Raw genomic sequence first — 18,353 nt, 5'->3', positions numbered from 1 at the left:
CCCCCCCCCCGCGCCTGTGACGCCAAGATCGCGCCCCTCCCCCCCTCCCCGCTCTTGCTCCAGAGACGCCCCAGGAGCCCCCCCGGCTCAGACCTGCCTCCTCATCCGTCGCACCCCCATCCTCTCCCCCCCGACCTGAGGTCCCTTCTGGGGCCTGACTGGGCTTCCCGCTGCCCCCCAGGGCTGCAGCCCCCAGAGCCTTTCTCTGCGGGGGGGGGGCGATGGGGGAAGACGAGCCCGGCCAGCCGCGGGACGCTCCTGTGTGCTTTCGCTTGCTTCGTGCTTCTTTACTTCTGCGTAGAGCTGCAGCGTAGACCTGGCAAAACAGGGGGGGGGGACCATTCAGCCAGCCGGCACGAAGCGCCCAGGAGACCCCTCCGACCGGGGCCCCCAGAGGCCCCCGTGCAGAAAGGGTGGAAAGCCAGGCGCCGGGCGGACCCCGCACACCCCAGGCGGGCAGGCAGAGCCCACGGCCCTCTTTGCTTGCTCCCCTACATCTGCCTCTCCTCTGTTTGGTTCCCACAACAACCCCCTTGTGAGGTAGCCTCGCCTTCTACGGCAGAGGGCGGATTCGAACCTGGGTCTCCGAGATCCAGCCTATTTGCCTGCGGAAGCCTCTTCCGGTGCCATTCTGACCCCTTGATTTTAGAAATCCCCTCTTGAACATTTCTGGAGCACAGTTTGAGTCCGGGGGGGGGGGGGGCGCGGAGGGGCTCGAGCTTCTCCCCCACCGCCGAGTCCTTTGGGGTTCCGCGCCTTCCACGGAGCGAGAGGTCCGGCGCGCGGCGTGGCCGCGGGAAAGAGCTGCAGGCCGGCGAGCCTCAACCTGCCGTCGTGGGGCGTGGGGGAGAGAGACGGCGCTCCCCTCCCCGGCACACTCGGGACCCCCAAGGGAGGCAAGGGGAGCCGGGAGGGGGCCAGGGAAGCTCCGCCCAGCGCCGAGTTGGTGCGCGGGACTCCGGCCCACGCGTTTGGGGAGAAGCCCAGCGAGGGCAGCCGAGAATACCAAGCCGAGCCTCCACGTCCAGAGGCAGTGCACCGCGGAAGAGCAGCGCCAGTTGTCAACACCTGTCGGGGCGGCCCGGGGGGGGGGGCAGCTGAGCCAGCGGGACCATTGGAGAGCCAGCCCCGCCCCTCGCCTCGGGACCCCTCGCCCTCACGAGCGGACCAGAGAGACGACAGGTGGCGGGGCGGGGCTCGGCCTCTGTCTCTGTCCAGCGGGCCCGGCCAAGAGAGGGAGAACTTGCTCGCCTCGCCCGCCGCCGGCCAGAGGGGCTCTCGCTGCACGCCGCCCCGCCGGCGCTGGCTGCTGGAGACCGGCCCCGCCGCCCGTCCCGTCCCGCCCCGTCCGACTTCTTTCTTTCTTTCTTTCTTTCTTTCTTTCTTTCTTTCTTTCTTTCTTTCTTTCTTTCTTTCTTTCTTTCTTTTTTTCCCCCTGCCTACCTGCTTTTCTTCATCCCATTTCCTTTCCTTCCTTCCTGCATTTTTCTTGGCTCTGCTTTTCTTTGCCTCTCTCTTTTCTCTGAGCGCCTTCCCTTCCCTCCCCTTCTTCAGCCTCCCCCCCTCTCCCTCCCCCCTCCCCCTTCCACGCCAGAGTCTCCCGTCCTTCCCGGGAGCTTCTCCACCCCCTTCTTTCCCCCTTGCCTGGACAGCGATTTGGGATCTCTGCTTCCTCCCTAGAAGGCGGCCAGAGGATCTGTCCCTCGAGTCTGGCCTTTGCCATTGCGACCAGGATTCGAATTTGCTACCCGCGATGCCGTCAGGGTTCCAGCCGATAAGTGGAGAGGAGGTAACCGGGGTCTGGAGGTGGGGAGGGTGGTGTGCATGGGGAGGTGGCGTGGGGCTTGAAAGGTCCATGGGGTCAGCCACACTGGGGATGTTATGGAGTCCCTTCCTCTCCTGACACCCCATTTCGACCCCCCCCCAATCCCGACTGCTCATTCTGGCTGGCCTTTGTGGGTCACGCAAGTGCCTATTAATACTCTGGTGGTGCACCATGTCCCTGCCTGTGTGTCATGTGACTGGGGCACCCTATGACCCAGCAGACAAATGTATACAGAGAAGACCCCCAGCCCAGCCCAGCCCACCGGCTTCCACTGCAGAGGCCTCTCTACTCTGCATGCTCCATGCACAGGGAAGAGGAACATCGCCCCAGGGGACTGCCAAAATGCCATGGGAAGGATGCATAGATGGGGGTGAGGTCTGAGTCCAGGAGCTCCTGTGAGACCAACAGGAGTCCCAAAGGTGACACCCCAAAACTCTTGTGGGCTGCCCAGGTGTTCCTGGACTCAGCCTGAAGTCTTCTCCTGCAGCCCAGCTCAGCTCTCCTCTGAACATCTGAGCATGCTCCCCCCCCCCTCTTTGTTATGCATTTTTCAAATCAGCAGTATTTGTATCTCCTTTTGAACTTCTGGGCCTCACCCAGCACCTGCTGATTTTGTGTGTACTTCCCCCAATAAGTAGCATGTTCTATTATGGTTATTGTTATTGATTTGATTTATATCCCACCCATCACTCAGCGTCTCAGGGCGGCAAGCAGCATAATTAAAGTACGACACAAATCCCATTGTAAGACTGCAAAGTGTAAGAATGCACCAACAACACGACCTGGGTTATTAACCCTTGTAATCATGGATCGACCCAGCACTTATATCAGGGCAGCTCCCGGTGAACGGTGGAAAGGGGAGGGTGTACGGCCCATGCAGACTCAGCTGAGCAAGTCTCTGAGCCTACGCAAAGTGTTTTTTTTCTCCTTCCATGCTGTGAGCCAGAGCCATGCCCATCAGGTGGGGTGACGTAGGGACTCCCCTCGAGGCACATAAGCCAGTGAGCACAAGCAGCCAAAGGGGGACTGGCAATGTTATCTTTCATGCGCTCGACACACACTGTCCCTAGATCATGTGGAGTGCGTGTGGGGGGGGGGGATTGAGAACTCAGATTTATGGAAGCCCCCCTCCTCCCCCAGAAACATTATTGCAATCAATGGTGAAATGACATTCTGATGTGGGAGTCAGAATTATTGGGGGGGGGCACTCAAAAATACCTTTGCTTGTAGTAGCTTGCTTCTGACTCGCTGAAATCCAGACACCCACCCAGGGGTCATGACCCGGCCCCTTTTTGTCTCAGACACCACAGAGAGTGTTTCGGAATGTGCTTGGCTTACGGGGCTCAGACCGTTCTCTGACGCGGGGGATTGCTCTGGCCTGGGTGGCCCAGATCTCAGAAGCTGAGCAGGGTTGGGATGGGAGTGGATGGGAGACCCCCAAAGGGCCAACCCCCTCTGAACGTCTCTTGCCCCCCCAAACCCATGAGGTCCCCAGAATGCGGCTGTGGTTCGATGCAGCTCTCTGCAGGGAGTGGGTGAAATCCGCCATCTTCCCCCCCCCCTGTCATTGGACTTGTCCAGATGAGTCAGCCTTCAGCTCCCTTCTTTTCCAAAATCTCTTCCCGCCCCCATATGCCCTTTGCTTTTTTCCGTCCAGCAGCCTTCCAACTAAGGGAAGGAGACGGATGCCCCAACAAACTGTTGCTATATGCCACTTAAGTGCCAATACACAAGTTGCTTTTCTGCAGAATTAAACCAATTTGTATAATGTCAGCTCTCCCCCGCCAGACATACCCGCCCACCCTGTTGTGCTGTGTAAGGCCCCTCCCTGCACAGAAGGGTTGCCAGCTCTGGGTGGGGAAACTCTTGGAGATTTGGGGGGGGGGGTTGGGAAGGGGAGTTTCTTTGCTGGGAAACTCAGCAGGGTCCAGGATCCACCCTCCAAAAGAGCCAGGGCGATGAGTTTTTCTCCAGGGCGATAAGTTGCCATCCTCTGGAGGTCAGTGGTTATTCCACAAGACCTCCAGCCCCCACCTGGAAGCTGGCAACCCTGCACAAAAGGTTCACCTTTCCTGCCTGGCTTCTTTCCAGTTGCCGTTTGAGTTGAGTCCCAGAGATTTTCCAGAAGGACCAGCTTAAGTCTCCCAAAGTGGGTTTGGGGCCCCCAAGATTATTAGAAAGGATAAAAGCTAGACGGGGGCACAAGGCTGGAGGATTTTGCCCCCCCCCCCCGCATGGTTGTCCTGGCCTTGCTCCACCCCTCCCTGGCTGCCCTGTGCTCCTCGGAGAGAAAGCAGCGGGGTGGAAATTGGCATCCAAGAGCAGGCAGCTCCTTGGGATTTGAGGCATGGTCACCGTGGCCTTCCTCAGGCAGCATCCAATCTCACCCCCCCCCCCCCGTGACTAGGCCAAGGTCATAATCCAGGCATTCCCACCCAGCAGCCGCCCATGGGGAGGATGGTGCCTGCAGTTGGGACCTCCAGCGAGGTGGGAGAGGGTCCCTTGGCCATGGCGCAGGCTGCTTGTTCCCTTGCCCTTCGTCGTGCAGGCAGGTGGCCCCTGGTCCTTTCAAAACGGTGTTGGGAAACTTTGCTCTGCTGCCTGTCGCCGTATCCGAAAAGCAGGTGCTGGTGCCAGACCTCGTGTTGACTGACAGATGCTGGGAGGGGGGGGGGCATTGTCAGGGCAACGGCAGAAGCCCTGGGCCCTTTCGGATCTGGTTACACAAGTTCAAACCATTAAAAGAGGCTGGCATGGGGGGGGGGGGGGTGGCCAGGCAGCCAAGGGCATGGGGAGGGCACAGGCCTGGAGCTCCTTGCTAGCGACTCTGCCCCTCCCTCCCGGGAGAGGACCCACCGCAATGGGTTTCCGGGCAAATGTGTGCCCCCCCCAGCCAAGAATGAAACCTCAGCTGTCTTGGAGGCCAGCCTGTCTCCTCCCAGGCCCCCCACCACGGGCTTGGCTTCTCCAGGGAGCTGGGAAGTAGAGACCGAGAAGGCACAATAGCGGAGGGACAGGGCTGGCCTAGAAGGGGCAGCTGGGAATTTCTTTTTTTTGGGGGGGTGGAGTTAACATTTCACAGACATCCATAGGATTCTCCAGGGCTGTACCGGGTTTCATGCTGTTTTTATATTTCATATAAACTGCCATGAGCCGGCTGGGCCGAGAGTGGCGGTCCGTAAATCCAATTATAAACCTTGAGCGGGTCACACACTCTCAGCCTAACCGACCTTGCAGGGTTGTTGTGGATATAAAACAGAGGTGAGGAGAACGACTTGAGTGACTCTGGGTCTCCATGTAGGAGAAAAAGTGGGGTATAAATGGATCGAATAAGTCACACTGCCCCTACGCCTGGTTGCTCTCCAGGTAATGCTCCTGCAGCCTCCCCCCCTGCTCTTCCTGGCAACTGCTCTTAGAAACCTCCGACGACAACGTTTCCTTTCTTTTTCACGGTTACTCCCATGTTGTATTTATAGAGTAGCTGCAAGTCAGTTTCGAAACCTTTGCTAAGTGGACGGGCAGTGATGGAGGAAGGAGGCACTTAGACGGGGGGGGGGTGCATTTCCTCCTGCAACACGCAAGATGCATCTCCCTCTAGCCCCGAAGGAAATCTGATCCCGAGGGAAGGGGGCAGGCGTTGACACGCGAGGACGCTGCGGTGCTTGTGAACGTCTGAATTCGGAGAAGTAACGGCGCCCTTGGCTGAAGTCCCATCCTCCGGCCCCAGCTCCCTTCAGGCAGGACAACAAAAGCACCCTGCACATGCTCAGAGGCACGCCACCATTTCACGGCGATGTCCTGTCTTGTTTGCAAAGCAAGAGCCGTGTGGCAAATGCATCTTTCCAAACCCTCCCCCCCCCCGCCTCGCCCCGGCCCTTTGGCCCAGAGTCCCATCCCCGGGAGAGCCGGCTTCCGCATGCCTTCCTGTCCCGCAGTCTGGGGCCGAGGAAGCGCCCTGGGAGGTCAGCCCGCCTCCCCTAGGCACATTCCGGAGGCTGCAGGGCTGCAGGCTCATCCCCTAATATGGGCCTTTTGTGCTGCCTGCCTGTCACGCAGGGCGGCCCTCCCTGGGGGCGGCGGGGGGGGGGGGGGAAGCCGCGCTACGGCTGGAAGGAAAGCCTATCAGATGCCCCCCCCCCATGGACCAGGGAGAATTGGTCCCGCTGCAGCCGTCTCTCAGCCGGCAGGCCCTCCGAGGCCCCCAGGCGCCCAGGCCCTGGAGCCTGCTTTAACCCCCCCCCCCCCGCCCCTAAGCCCCACCGGTCCTAAGGCCTCCTGGCCCCCACTGGCAGCGCACCAGCAGGGCTCTGCTGCCTTCTGCTGCTGGCTGCTCCTTAGGGGAAGGCTCCCCTCCCCCTGGCATGGCCCAGTTGGCAGAGAGCTTCACCTGTTGGATTTCTGCCCGGCCAGAGGCTGCGGCCCTGAGAGTGGCCCACTAGGCGGCACAGCCTCGGCTCTTGCGGCTCTCCCTTCCCGCGGCAGGGCACCCCTCTGGCCGTCCCTCCCTGCCTTGCCTTCCTAGGAAACAGGACCTCGCCCAACAAACCCGCCCAGAGGAAGAGGGAGGGACAGGTCGGCCTGCGTCACTCCGAGGCCGCTGTTGCTGCTAGCCGGCTCAGGATGGTACCTGGCCGAAAGGTAGGTGGTATTTCCCACCCCTCTGCCGCCTGGCTCCGGGTTCTATTCCTGGGGTGTGCAGAAGAGACCCTTGCAGGCTCCTTGGGCAGGGAAAGGATGCCAGGGACGGGACGGGTTCCCAGATGCAGCTGGAACTGGGGTGGGGAGAGGGCGGGAGGGAGGGAGGGATGCTGTGCCCCCCTGTGAGGCCGATTACGGCAAGGGGGATTGGCTGCTGAGACAGGGACCCCCCCCCCCGGTTTAGGCAGGTAAGAAAGCAGACGCTGAGAGATGGCACATTTCGGTCGATCCCATGCCAGATCTGTGCCCGCCTGGACATGCCAAAAATTGCACCGGAAGTCCCAGCAGCCATACAGGAAAGCTGCGAAAGAATGCGCCCAGCAGAAATGTGGAAATTGATGGGCCAAGATAAGCGCAGTGCATTTCAGGAACAGGAGAAGGGTGTGACATTTGGGGGAATCAGGGCGGGGGGAGGGCAGCCTGATCTAGACTGCTGGAGACTCCTGCCCCACCCGCCGAGTGGTTACATAAGCTGGGAAGAACACGAAATGTAAGAACCAACTCTTCTTCTTCTAAATGCAGCCCTGATTGTGTCGTAGCAACCATAATAATTCGGGCAAAGGTTTGTGCATGTCCGCTGGGCCCCACCACAACCTCCGCATGTCCTTTGCACAGATGTCCTGGGAAGGCAGACCCCCCCCCATGTTTCCATCTGCTTTGCCCTGTTTGTGATGGCCTTTCGTGTCCAGCCCTCTTACCAGGCCAGGGGTCCGGGCATTATGTGTGAGCCGTGAATTTCACAAGAGGTTCATGGGGCAGGAACCTGTGGCTGCCCCCTGCCGCATCTCACCCTTCTCCTCAGGCCAAGGATGACGTTTGACCTTGAAGTCTCCTTCCAGCCCCCCCCCCCTTCCGAGGTTGCATGAGATGTGGGTTGGACACGGGGCCCGTGCAAGGCGAGTGCATAGAAGTGCACGGTTGAACATCTGCCTTGGCCGTAGCGCTCCTTTCTGTCTTTGGAGCTTGGGTGGTGTTTGACCTTTACCCGAGGCCTCCATCAAGGGCACCGTAGCCGGACATTCGGGGTTTATCCGGCTGAAACGCTTGTCTCCTTGGTGCAAGGCAGAGAACAATGGGCAGCTTCTTTTCCTTCTGCCCCCCAAAGGGTTGTCTTTCCTGACAAAGGTGGGCTGGAACTGAAGCCACAGATAAAATAAGAGAACCAAGCATGATCCAGGGGCTCCTTTCAGACCCACAACGTTTTATTCAAGGTATATGAGCTTCCGGGTGGGTGCATGCACTGAATCTAATTAAGCGTGCATGGACATGAAAGCTGATCTAAAACCCGGTTGGCCTTCAAGGCGCCCCTGGACTCCAGCTTTGTTCTGCTGCTTCGGACCAACACGGCCGCCCACCCGGATGCAAAATAAGGTCTCATCTCCTGGCCGATCCGTTCCTGCGTGCCTTGGGCCGGCTTCCGGTGGCGTGAGTGGGGGCCTGGGGGTGGCAGAGCATGGCACAGGCTTTCCTCTTGGCCCTGTGAAATACGGACGCTTCTCTTGCCAGCCTGGGCATGGAGAAGGCCGGGGCGGGCAGAAGGCGGGCGATAGGTACACACACCCCGTAGGCACGCACTGCACGACTGCAGCATTCACACCAGACTCCAGACTTCTCTTTTACGTTTCCCTCTTCCGGTTTCCATGCGTTGAAAAAAGGAAGTCTGGACAAGAAGCTTGATAGGCTGCCAACCCCAGGGTGGGAGATCCCTGGAGGCTGGAGGGTGGTGCGCAGTCTAGGGAGGGAGGGGTGGGGAGTGGGGGGGGGCATCAGTCAGAGTCCAATGCCCCAGAGTTTATTCTACAGAGCAGTCATTTTCTCCAGGGGAACTGAGTGGTAATTCTGCGGGATCTCCAGCCCTGACCTGGAGGCTACTTCCCAAAGAGTTCATGGTCAGATATGGGGATCCAAAATGCAAGGGCTTTCAACTGGAGGTGCCTTGGGGCATTCTGTCCCTCCCCAGCCCAGAGGGGGGAGCGTTAAAAGGGCAGACATGGGGTAGCTGCAAGAGAAATGTTCTTTCTCTGGCCTTCCCTCTTGTAACGCTGGGCACAGTTTGCCAACTTTTACTGGGCATTTCCTTTTATTGACTCCTTTTATTGCCTTCCTGGTTTTGCTTTATTGGTTCGTTTTGGAGTCATCTTGACATTCAGGTCTGGATTATGGAGAGGGGGACGGACAAATGTCTAGAGCAAATAAATCTGCCAGGAAGTGTTCCCACACGAGCCCCATGGGAGCAAACCAGATGTGCTCCCTGCCCAGCAGGCTCTGGGATGGGACATGCCTGGAGGTTTGGGGGCTGCAGCCTGGGGGGGACACGGGAGGGCCCCCAGTGGGCGCACCCTCCAAAACAGCCATTTTCTCCAGCGGGACTGGTACTGGATGTCTGAAGATCAACTGTAATAGCAAGAGGTCTCCTGGTGCCACCTGGAGGTTGGCATCCCCACCCTGTGTGCTCTGATTGCACTCCGCCCACCCCCAGTGACCATTTCTCCCGCATTCACTGGATGGCTGGATCGACAGCAAACTATTGGGTTCTCTAAATTCCCAGTTTTCATTTTAAAAAGAGGACATATCTAACTCCTCTGATTATATCTCCACAATGAAAAGGGCACCAGGTTGACTCAAAACCAAACAACAGAAAGTTATAACTATATAGGGATATGTCAAATGCCAATTTTTAAAGACCCCCTTCCCTGGTACGTTGCCCTGTAGGGCAGGGGGAATGGCCATCGCAGGTTGATTGAAGCAGGGAAATGGTAGAGAAACTTGCCCTGTGGAGACTTCATTGCAGCTGGACTCTGTCAGCAGCTGCAGCTTCCATGGGGAAACCGCACAAGACTGGTGCTGGCTGCCGAATACCTCTGTTGGGGCTTTACAGCATCTTTCGACATTGTGATTTAGCAAGCTACGGGCTTCTTCCAGCCCGTTGCTGTTTTCATCGAATGGACGCAGGAGGAGCGAGGCTGCAAATGCGAGTGGAGAACAAGATAATGCGTTTTGTTGTTTACTCGTCTGCGTTAGATGCGGAATCTCTCAGAAGGATTTTGTAGATATGTTTCCTTGCCAGCCCAGAAGCATCTTGGGTTCCTTGTGCTGCCTCACAACGCAGGAGACACACAGATGTGCACAAAGAGTTTGTTTGTGAAACCAGGACGGTGCCCCTTTTCACCTGGGTGGGTGTGTGGTCTCTTGCAGGAGGGCTTGGAGGATGCTGGGAGCCGGATAACCTCCACCTTGATTTTGTCCGTCTTCACGGCCGTCTTGGGATCCTTGCAGTTTGGGTACAACATTGGTGTCATCAATGCCCCGCAGAAGGTATGTGAGTGCCCAGAAAGAAGAGAGGGCAGATCCCTCTTCTTCCAGGCTGCAAAATCCAGGGGGGAGGAGCCTGCATGTTCCAAGGAAGTCTATCTGAGGGCCAGGCCCTGGAGGTGTGGCTGTAATAAAAAGGAGGGGCTTCAGCCTCCATGCCCGGCTTCAAGACCTTCTGGGGGGCAGCAAGCAATGTGCCATAATTCACTTGAGGAACTCCTGGCTGCAGGATGTCATGGCCCCTTCCAATTCAGATAGCTTTCAGAAGGGATTCGACCGTTCCTGGAGGAGAGGTCCCTTGAAGGCTAGCTATGGACACAAAGCGGGGCCTCCATGTTCAGAGGCAGTGTATCTTTGAAGACTAATGCTGAGGGGGGAGGCTTTGGCCCATCTGTCTAGTTCGCCAGCTTCCTGCAGGGATCTAATTGGCCAAAAAGATGCTGGGCTGGAGGGACGCCTGATCTGATCCTGCAGGGCTCTCCTGTTCTGAACTCTGGGGGCGCTCGGCAGATGCAGGCTGACATTGCAGAACCAGCGTGCCTCTGAGCATGTGCAGATATGTTTTGCCAAGTTTGCTGGGAGGAGCCACGGCTGGCCGAATTTATTTTTCCACCGGGACTGTCCTCTTGCTCTCAGATAATTGAACAGAGCTACAATGCCACCTGGATGGAGCGCCAGGGCAAAGAGGAGCCAACGCCCATCGACCCCGACACCCTCACCACGCTCTGGTCCTTGTCCGTCGCCATCTTCTCCATCGGGGGCATGATCTCCTCTTTCATGGTGGGCATCGTCTCCGAATGGCTGGGCAGGTGAGTCCCCTGCTGTGCCTCGTAAACGCAGGAGTGCCTTTGACCATGCGCAGAGTGCTTTTGCATGGATCACAAGTCACCTGCCGCAGGTTGGCAAAGGACCTTCTGTGGGAATGAGCAGTGAATCGTTTCAAATCTTGGTCCCCGAGGGGCTCCCGGACGCGAGTCCAGCTCTTCTCCCCTTCCTGTTGGGCCGCCTCAGTCGCAGACGGTGTCTCTGGGGAGGCCGTCAAGGGAACAGAGTCTTCCTTCCCCTCTCGTTGGGTGCAAAGCAGCCTCAGTCGTGGGGTGGGGGCTGCTTCAAGAAAGGCCCTGTGCAGAATGCCCCACCATGCCAGGCCACGGGATTCGCCCCTCCAGGCACCAGGGGCAGGGGCTTCCAGAGCCACTAGCAAGGCTGCCCCGACAGGCTAGCTGACCGGCAGCCGTCCCCGCTGAGCCTCATTGCCCTCGGGGGTCTCTTCTTCTGCCCGCTTGCAGGAAGAGGGCCATGATTGTGAACAACAGCCTGGCCTTCCTCGGAGGAGCCATGATGGGCCTAGCCCAAGTCGGGAAGTCCTACGAGATGATGATCCTGGGGCGTTTCCTCATCGGGGTCTTCTCAGGTACCGGAGGGACGGGTGAGACTGGGGGGGGGGGAGGGAGGCACAGCGGCCCAAGAGGAGGGGGGAAGCAGGGGACTGGAGAAGGGGAGGGGTCTCCAAAGTGGTGCTCCAACTGGACCCAAACTGGGAGGGAGACCTCAACCACCAGAGGAAATCCAAACCGAAGGCGTAGAATGAGCAGGGTCAAAGGGTCCCCTCGGCCTTCTTGCCCCTCAGCCCGCCCCCCAAGAAGAAGGGATGGAGGGGAGGGGGGGGGTCTGTGCTTGAGGCAGGAGCAACAGGAAAGGGTTGGGGAAGGGGTGGAGATAGAGATGTAAACATGAAATATAAAGTTTGAAATATAAAAGTAAAGAGAGAAAATCGAAATGCTCCAAAGATGAAACCGACTCTCAGAATATCCTTATCGCTCCAGTGATAAGTAGACAAGTGTTGATAAAGGTTGATATACAAGACTGGTGTAGATGAAAGGTTAATCACCATTATTAGAGTTAATAAAAGATGAAAGAAGGTGCCAATATCAAGGGAGGGGCAGATAAGATACAGACCGAGGAGGCCCCAGCAACATCGGAAGCAGCCGAGAATGAGAATGGAGCCCCCCCCCCCCCCCCGGAGGCGCTGAGAGGGGAGGAAGGAGACCGTAAAATGAAACAGAAGCTCTGAGCCCAGGGCACGGCCTCCAGCGTCTGCCGGAAGCCTCCAGCTGTACAAATTAAAGGGCCTTCGCCTGAAATGCTGAAGCGTTACTATCCGAATTAAACAAAAGCGGACGTATTGTGTCCGGTTCTGCCTCCTGCCTCACTTAGCGGCCAACCAGTTCCTCTGGAGGACCAAAGGGACAGGGCATGTTGGACGGGGCCGTCCCCTGATGTTTCCTCCTGGCACTGGGATTCGGAGACTGACTGCCTTTGAATATGGAGGTTTCAGTAGGCAAAACGTCTCCTTGCTCGGTGGAAACACCTGAGGAGGCCTGCTGGATCAGACCAGCGAGGGTCCGTCTGAGCCTCACCCAGGGGCCAAGCAGTTCTTCCGGATGACCAACAGCAGGGCACGGAGGCAGAGGCCTTCCCCTGATGCTGCCTCTGGCTCTGGGACTCAGAGGTTGACTCCCTCTGGATGTGGAGGTTCTCTTTAATCACCGTGGATCTCCGAGAGGCGGCCAGAAGTGACCGGACAGATGCAACCAGCCCTCTGCCCATCGTCTCTCTCCCCCTGCCCCTTCCCTTCCCTTCCCTCCCAGGTTTCGCGTCAGGCCTGGTACCCATGTACGTGGGAGAGATCTCCCCCACCAACCTGAGGGGGGCGCTGGGGACGCTGCATCAACTGGCCATCGTCACGGGGATCCTCATTGCACAGGTAACGGACCGCCCCCCCCCCATGCAGTTCCTCCAGTGGGGGGCTTCGGGTGCCCAGCCTCCAGGTCCCCCAGAATCACGACAGGTCTCCAGACATCGGAAAGGAGTTCCCTGGAGACGGCGGCTGCTTTGGGGTTGTGTCCTGCTGGACCTTTGGAGGGGACGTGCCAGGCCTTGGCCGTAGGGCTTGAGTCACACCACCTCTCTCTCTCTCTCTCTCTCTCTGCCCCCGCAGGTGTTTGGCCTGGACACCATCCTGGGCACGGGGGTCTTGTGGCCCCTCCTGATGGGCCTGACGGTGGTGCCCTCCACTCTCCAGCTGCTGCTCTTCCCCTTCTGCCCCGAGAGCCCCCGGTACCTCTACATCATCCGCAACAAGGAGTCCAAGGCCAAAGAGAGTGAGTGTCCCCCCGCCCGGTCTGGGCCTGCCCCCCACCCTCCCTCTGCCCACCTTCCCGCCCCGCCGTCCTTCCCTGGGTTCCCCACCTCCCTCTACCCCCCGTCTTCTTGGGGGTCAGCCCCACGGTGTGTGTTCAGATCCCCAGGGAAGCACCCCCAGGATCCGCCGTCTCATCCCCCCGGGAACTTCCTTCTCAAACCTCCTGGGATCACAACGGGTCTCCCGACCACACAGGTCTGTCCCCCTGGAGAAAGTGTCTGTTTTGGGGTGGGTGGGGGTGAGTGGGAAATGGCTGGGGGCTTTGGGGATGGAGCCGGACGTTGGCATGACTTGGAGAACAGCGCCATGGCGTCCGCCCTCCAAAGCAGCCGCTTTCTCCAGCCCCTTCCCTGTCCTCTCGTGCCCCGCCTTCCTTGACCCTCAGCCAAGAAAGGGTCATCCGTGTTCGGGCAGAGTTTCAGAGTGTCTCCCCAAGCTTTTTCCTTTCCTGATCCTGCACTTCTGCTCCCGCTTGTGCCCCCCCAGCAGGCGTCTGGGAGCCCCTGTGGGGGGCGGCGCTACTGTCTGTGAAGAAGGCCGCTCTTCTGGCTGGCTTGGGGATCCGGCTCAGCAGGGGCCATCTGGACAGCAGGGTACCAATTAAGCCCTCAGAGCTGACAACACCCACCGTGATGCAACAGCCTCCTTTTCGAAGGGAGAACCAGCTTGCCCAGTTGAACAGGCTCCCCAAAGACTGAGGCAACAAGGGAAGGCCAGCTCTGGGTTCAGGGAATGAGTCATAGAAGGGACCTCCAGGGTCATCTAGTCCAGCCCCCTGCACACCAACAAAGCGTTATTCAAGGGGTGAGCCTGGTGTCGTGGTTAGGAGTGCGGACTTCTAATCTAGCATGCCAGGTTCGATTCTGCACTCCCCCACATGTAACCAGCTGGGTGACCTTGGGCTTGCCATGGCACTGATAAAACTGTTCTGACCGAGCAGGAATATCAGGGCTCTCTCAGCCTCACCCACCTCACAGGGTGTCTGTTGTGGGGAGAGGAAAGGGAAGGGGATTGTAAGACTCCTTTGGGTAGAGAAAAGCGGCATCTGAGGACCTCCTCCTCCTCCTTCTAGCTGTTATTTGTTGGCAAAGCAGGCCCTCTTGCTGTGGGTTTGCCCCCTCTTCCCCCCCCCAGCACATGCTGAAGAGCTCCCTCCTGCCCCCACCCCAGGTCTCAGGCGGCTGACGGGTTGCACAGACGTGAGCGCCGCGCTGAACGAGATGAAGGAAGAGAAGCGGCGCATGGACATGGAGCGCAAAGTGTCCATCCTGGAGCTCTTCCGCTCCCGCATGTACCGCCAGCCCCTGCTCATCGCCATCATCCTGCAGCTCTCCCAGCAGCTCTCCGGCATCAACGCCGTGAGTCGGGGCCTCGGTGGCCAAGGGGGCCGGGACGTGGTGTGGGGGGCAGTGACTGGGGCCCCCCTCCGTGACAGCCTCTGCCCCCCTTCTTCTTCCAGATATTCTACTACTCGACAGACATCTTCTCCAAGGCGAAGGTCACAAACGCTGCCTATGCCACCATTGGAGCCGGGGTGATCAACACCGTGTTCACAATCATTTCGGTAAAAGCCCTGCACCATGTGGCCTGGGGGGGGGGAATCCACGCATGCCCCCCAGAGCTCTCCTCGAGGTCTGCTTCGTGGATCCCAAGATCCCACAGCCCCCCCCCCCTAGCAGCTCAGAGTTGGGCAGTTCCTGATGGTTTGGGGCAGAGCCAGGGAGGGAGGGAGGGGCTTACAGAAGGGGCGGGACCTCAGCAGGGCATAATGCCTTAGAATTAGGACTGGTCAGCAGCAGGAGACGGCGTGGTGTGGTTGCTAGATCCAAGTGGGGAGACTCCTGCAGACTTCCTTCAGGAGAATTTATTTCTGTCGTCTGGAAATGAGGCCCCATTCCAGGGGATTGCCAGGTCTTGCCTGGAGGCTGGCATCCCTCTTCCGAGCATCTTCAGCTAGCTGTGCTCCGGGGAACTGATCTCTTTCATCTGGAGATCAGCTGTAATCCTGGGAGATCTCCCGGTCCCACCTGGAGGCTGGCATCCCCCCTCCAGTGGAAGTGTGGAGCGGGCCGTGGGTTGAGCTCCTGTCCCCAGCGACATCCGAGTTTACAGTTCTCCGGGAGCAGGTACCGGGGACGGTCTGTCTCTGCTGGAGTCCCTGGAGAGTCACAAGGAGGAGACGTCGTGGAGGGAGGCAGATCAGTAGTTGGCGTTCCTACGTGTTCTTCTTTCTCTGACGCTGCCCCCTTCTTCCCCCTCCAGCTCTTCTTGGTGGAGCGCGCAGGGAGACGCACGCTGCACATGCTGGGCCTGGGGGGGATGTGTGGCTGCGCCCTCCTCATGACAGCGGCCCTCGCCTTGCAGGTGAGTCTTACCTGGGCAACAAACAAGGGTTCCTCTACAGGAGCCGCACCACCCCCCACCCCCCAGATCTGGAGAGGGTCTTTCAGGACTTTGGGAGGCAAATGGGAGGCCTCAATTTGGACTTTGGGCAGCCCTTTCTAAGGTACGCAGGGTGGGCCTTGGATAGCCCAGCTGGGTGGGAGACCAGAAGGCAGTCCAGGGTCAGGGCGCAGAGGGGGTCAGTGGCCCACCACCTCTGCAGCGCTCTGTCTGACCAGGATGGCCCAGGCTAGTCCGCCCTGGTCAGATCTCGGAAGCGACAGAAGAAGAGCCCCCTTTCCAGCACTCAAAGGAGTCCCAGGCACTCACAGTCTCCTTCCCTTCCTCTCCCCACTGCAGACTCCTGGGGAGGCAGGCGAGGATGAGAGAGCTGCCCATGCGCTTCATGCGCTTCTGCTGCCTGCCTTGGCAGTGTGGCGTTAAACAAGTGTGAAAGCCGTTTGCTTGCCCCAAGCCCCCTTGCTCTTCCTTGGCCAGGGACCGGCTCTCTGGGGGCTGCCATCCCTCCGCAGGGGCCGCTGGGAGCCTTCTGGCTTGGAGCAAAAGGTTTCCCAGCCCCTGTTCGCCCCCATTCGCCCCGCTGCCTCCTTAGCCCCGGCATCCCTCCCTCCCTCCCTCCCTCCGTCCCACCAGGAGACAGTGGAGTCCATCAGCTATCTCAGCATGGTGTCCGTCTTCGGCTTCGTGGCGTTTTTCGAGATCGGGCCGGGCCCCATCCCGTGGTTCATCGTGGCCGAGCTCTTCAGCCAGGGCCCCCGCCCGGCCGCCATGGCCGTGGCCGGCTTCGCCAACTGGACCTGCAACTTCATCATCGGCATGAGTTTCCCTTCGATCGCCGTACGTATGGCTCCCTGCCGGGGGGCGGGCAGGAATGTGGATTGGTGCCCCGCTGCCTGGAAAAGAGTGCAGTACCCGGTATGGATTGAGAGAGGATGGAGCCTCTCTCAAAGGGGGTTTTTGAGCAGGTTGTTGGTTTTGGCCTTTTGAGCCCTACCTGGCTTGGGCTGCGGGAGCTGAACTTTGCCCGCACAGAGAGCTGAGGCCGCGGAACAGGGTTGCCAACTCCTGTTGGGGAATTTCCTGGGAATCTGCAGGGGTGGGGTGCGAACCCTTGGGGAGGGTGGGGCTTGGATAGGAGAGGGAAGCAGCGTGGCTCAGTGGCAGAGCGGGGGCCTGGCACACAGGAGGTCCCCAGTTCAGCCTCTCAGTTGAAAGAGGTGATGTGAAAGACTTCTCTGCCCGAGACCCGGAGAGCTGCTGCCAGTCTGATGGATCAGGGAGGGAGGGGGGGGGCTCTGATTCAGTAGAAGGCCGTGTTGTGAGCTCAAAGGGGGCCAACCGGCTCAGTGGTTCTGTGCAGGGTTTTCCCCCAGGCCCTTCAAAGACTGCCGATTGCAGCTGCCCAGGAAGACGGGTTTCCGTGAAGCTATCTTAATGAGCTTGCCGCTGAGTTTGTGTGTGTGTGTGTGTGTGTGTGTGTGGGGACAAGGGGCAGTCTCTGGCATGCAGCTGGATCACTTGAGCTGGTTTCCCAGCCAGTTTTCTTCCAGTGACAAGGCAGCTTGAGGATGAGGCCTGCCAACTGCAACTTGGGAAATCCCTGCAGCTCTCAGGAGGGGAAAGAAGGGCTCTCAGGGGAGCAGAAGGGCCCTGAGTCCAGACTCCAAACCTGCCGTTTCCCTCCAAGGAAACTGATTTCCATAGCAGGATATCAGTTGTCATCTCGGGGGATCTCCAGGTTGCATCTGGAGGTTGCAAAACTTGCTTGGGGGATGGCAGAAAGAAGGCAAATCTGCTCTGGAGAGAGAAAAAACTGGCCGATGAGTTTCCGGAGGAGGAGGAGGAGGAGCACCCTGCCTTTTGTGGCCAGTTCTGAACATTTGGGGGCTGGAGGTTGCAGACCTCCTCCTCCTCCTGCCATTAACTGACTCAGAGCACAATCGCCAGGTTTGCTCACACCAGTTGTGCAAGAACAGGAAGGAAGGACACATTTGTGTATCAACCCTGTTGAAACCCAGATTGGGTTTTGCACAATTCCTGTGGGACAGATGTGCTTCTCTTGCTGCCTGCCAACCTTAGCCAGCAAAGGTTCTGGGTTCAAATCCCCAGTCTGCCCTGGAATCTCATTGGGTGACTTTGGGCAAGTCACACTCTCAGCCTAGCCTACCATGCAGGGTTGTCCTGAAGATGACAGGGAGGCAGCTTTGGGTCCCCACGGGGGAGAAATGAATAAATCCACTATTGGAGGAAGCCACTTCACCTTGTGCTTCACCCTGTGGTCCTTCCCTCCCTCCCTGCAGGACCGGTGTGGGCCCTACGTCTTCCTGATCTTTGCAGCCCTCCTCCTGGTATTCTTGGGCTTCACCTACCTCAAGGTGCCCGAGACACGTGGGCGCACCTTCGATCAGATCGCCGCCACATTCCGACGCACCCCGTCCTTGCTGGACCACGAGATCAAGCCATACACAGAGCTGGATGAACTAAGCCCAGAGAACCACGAATGAGTCCAGGCGTGGGAGGAGGAGCTGCCCACCAAAGGACACGGGGGGGGGGAAGCGTGGCCTGGGGGGTGGGGGGAGCCGTCTAGCACTTTATGCTCTTGCAAGACTTCGTGTCTAACACACCGGCAGAGTTGGTTGGACCTCTCTTTAGGTCAGTTTTTGGAGACTTGATGCATTTTAACTTCTTGCATTTTTTTAAAGAAATTAATTTAATAAAACAGGGCTGTCTGGTTTGTTATTTTGGGGGGTTTGTCTGGGAGTATCAGACCCTTTGCACCTTCCAGTCGTTGAGAAGGGCTTGGGCTTTGAGGAGTTCCCAGAAGACACCAATTTTGCTGAATTATATCCAGATTAGTGACGGGAGCTTCTTGGAACACCAAGCTCTGGAGCTGGAAGAATCACAAGCAGG

The 18,353-nt window shown here is 58.6% G+C and overlaps 1 protein-coding gene across 3 annotated transcripts; it reads left to right on the top strand.

Moving 5' to 3' along the window:
• The first annotated feature begins 1,218 nt into the window (after nt 1–1,218).
• Nucleotides 1,219–18,162, top strand: SLC2A4 (solute carrier family 2 member 4). 3 transcript variants are annotated; one of them, XM_077314460.1, is made up of 11 exons: nt 1,219–1,789; nt 9,719–9,838; nt 10,472–10,644; nt 11,125–11,249; nt 12,487–12,602; nt 12,837–12,999; nt 14,211–14,398; nt 14,500–14,604; nt 15,303–15,404; nt 16,077–16,280; nt 17,744–18,162. In XM_077314460.1, exons 1-11 carry the CDS (start codon nt 1,754–1,756, stop codon nt 17,945–17,947), a joined length of 1,536 nt encoding a protein of 511 aa, XP_077170575.1. In that variant the 5' UTR covers nt 1,219–1,753; the 3' UTR covers nt 17,948–18,162. The 3 variants fall into 3 exon arrangements, with proteins under 3 accessions (XP_077170575.1, XP_077170576.1, XP_077170577.1); XM_077314461.1 differs by lacking the exon at nt 1,219–1,789 and adding an exon at nt 6,109–6,463; XM_077314462.1 differs by lacking the exon at nt 1,219–1,789 and adding an exon at nt 6,887–7,013.
• Nucleotides 18,163–18,353: the final 191 nt, after the last annotated feature.

This window comes from Paroedura picta, chromosome 16 (assembly GCF_049243985.1).
Source record: "Paroedura picta isolate Pp20150507F chromosome 16, Ppicta_v3.0, whole genome shotgun sequence".
NCBI lineage: Eukaryota > Metazoa > Chordata > Lepidosauria > Squamata > Gekkonidae > Paroedura > Paroedura picta.
Note: the sequence above shows the minus strand (reverse complement) of the source record. Positions and strands in the feature narration are given on the sequence as shown.

Coding starts and splice junctions, on each gene's coding strand:
- SLC2A4 (XM_077314460.1), top strand. CDS start 1,754: ATGCCGTCAGGGTTCCAGCCGATAAGTGGAGAGGAG. Junction 12,603..12,836: donor CGGGGATCCTCATTGCACAG/GTAACGGACCGC, acceptor CTGCCCCCGCAG/GTGTTTGGCCTGGACACCAT. Junction 16,281..17,743: donor TGAGTTTCCCTTCGATCGCC/GTACGTATGGCT, acceptor CCCTCCCTGCAG/GACCGGTGTGGGCCCTACGT.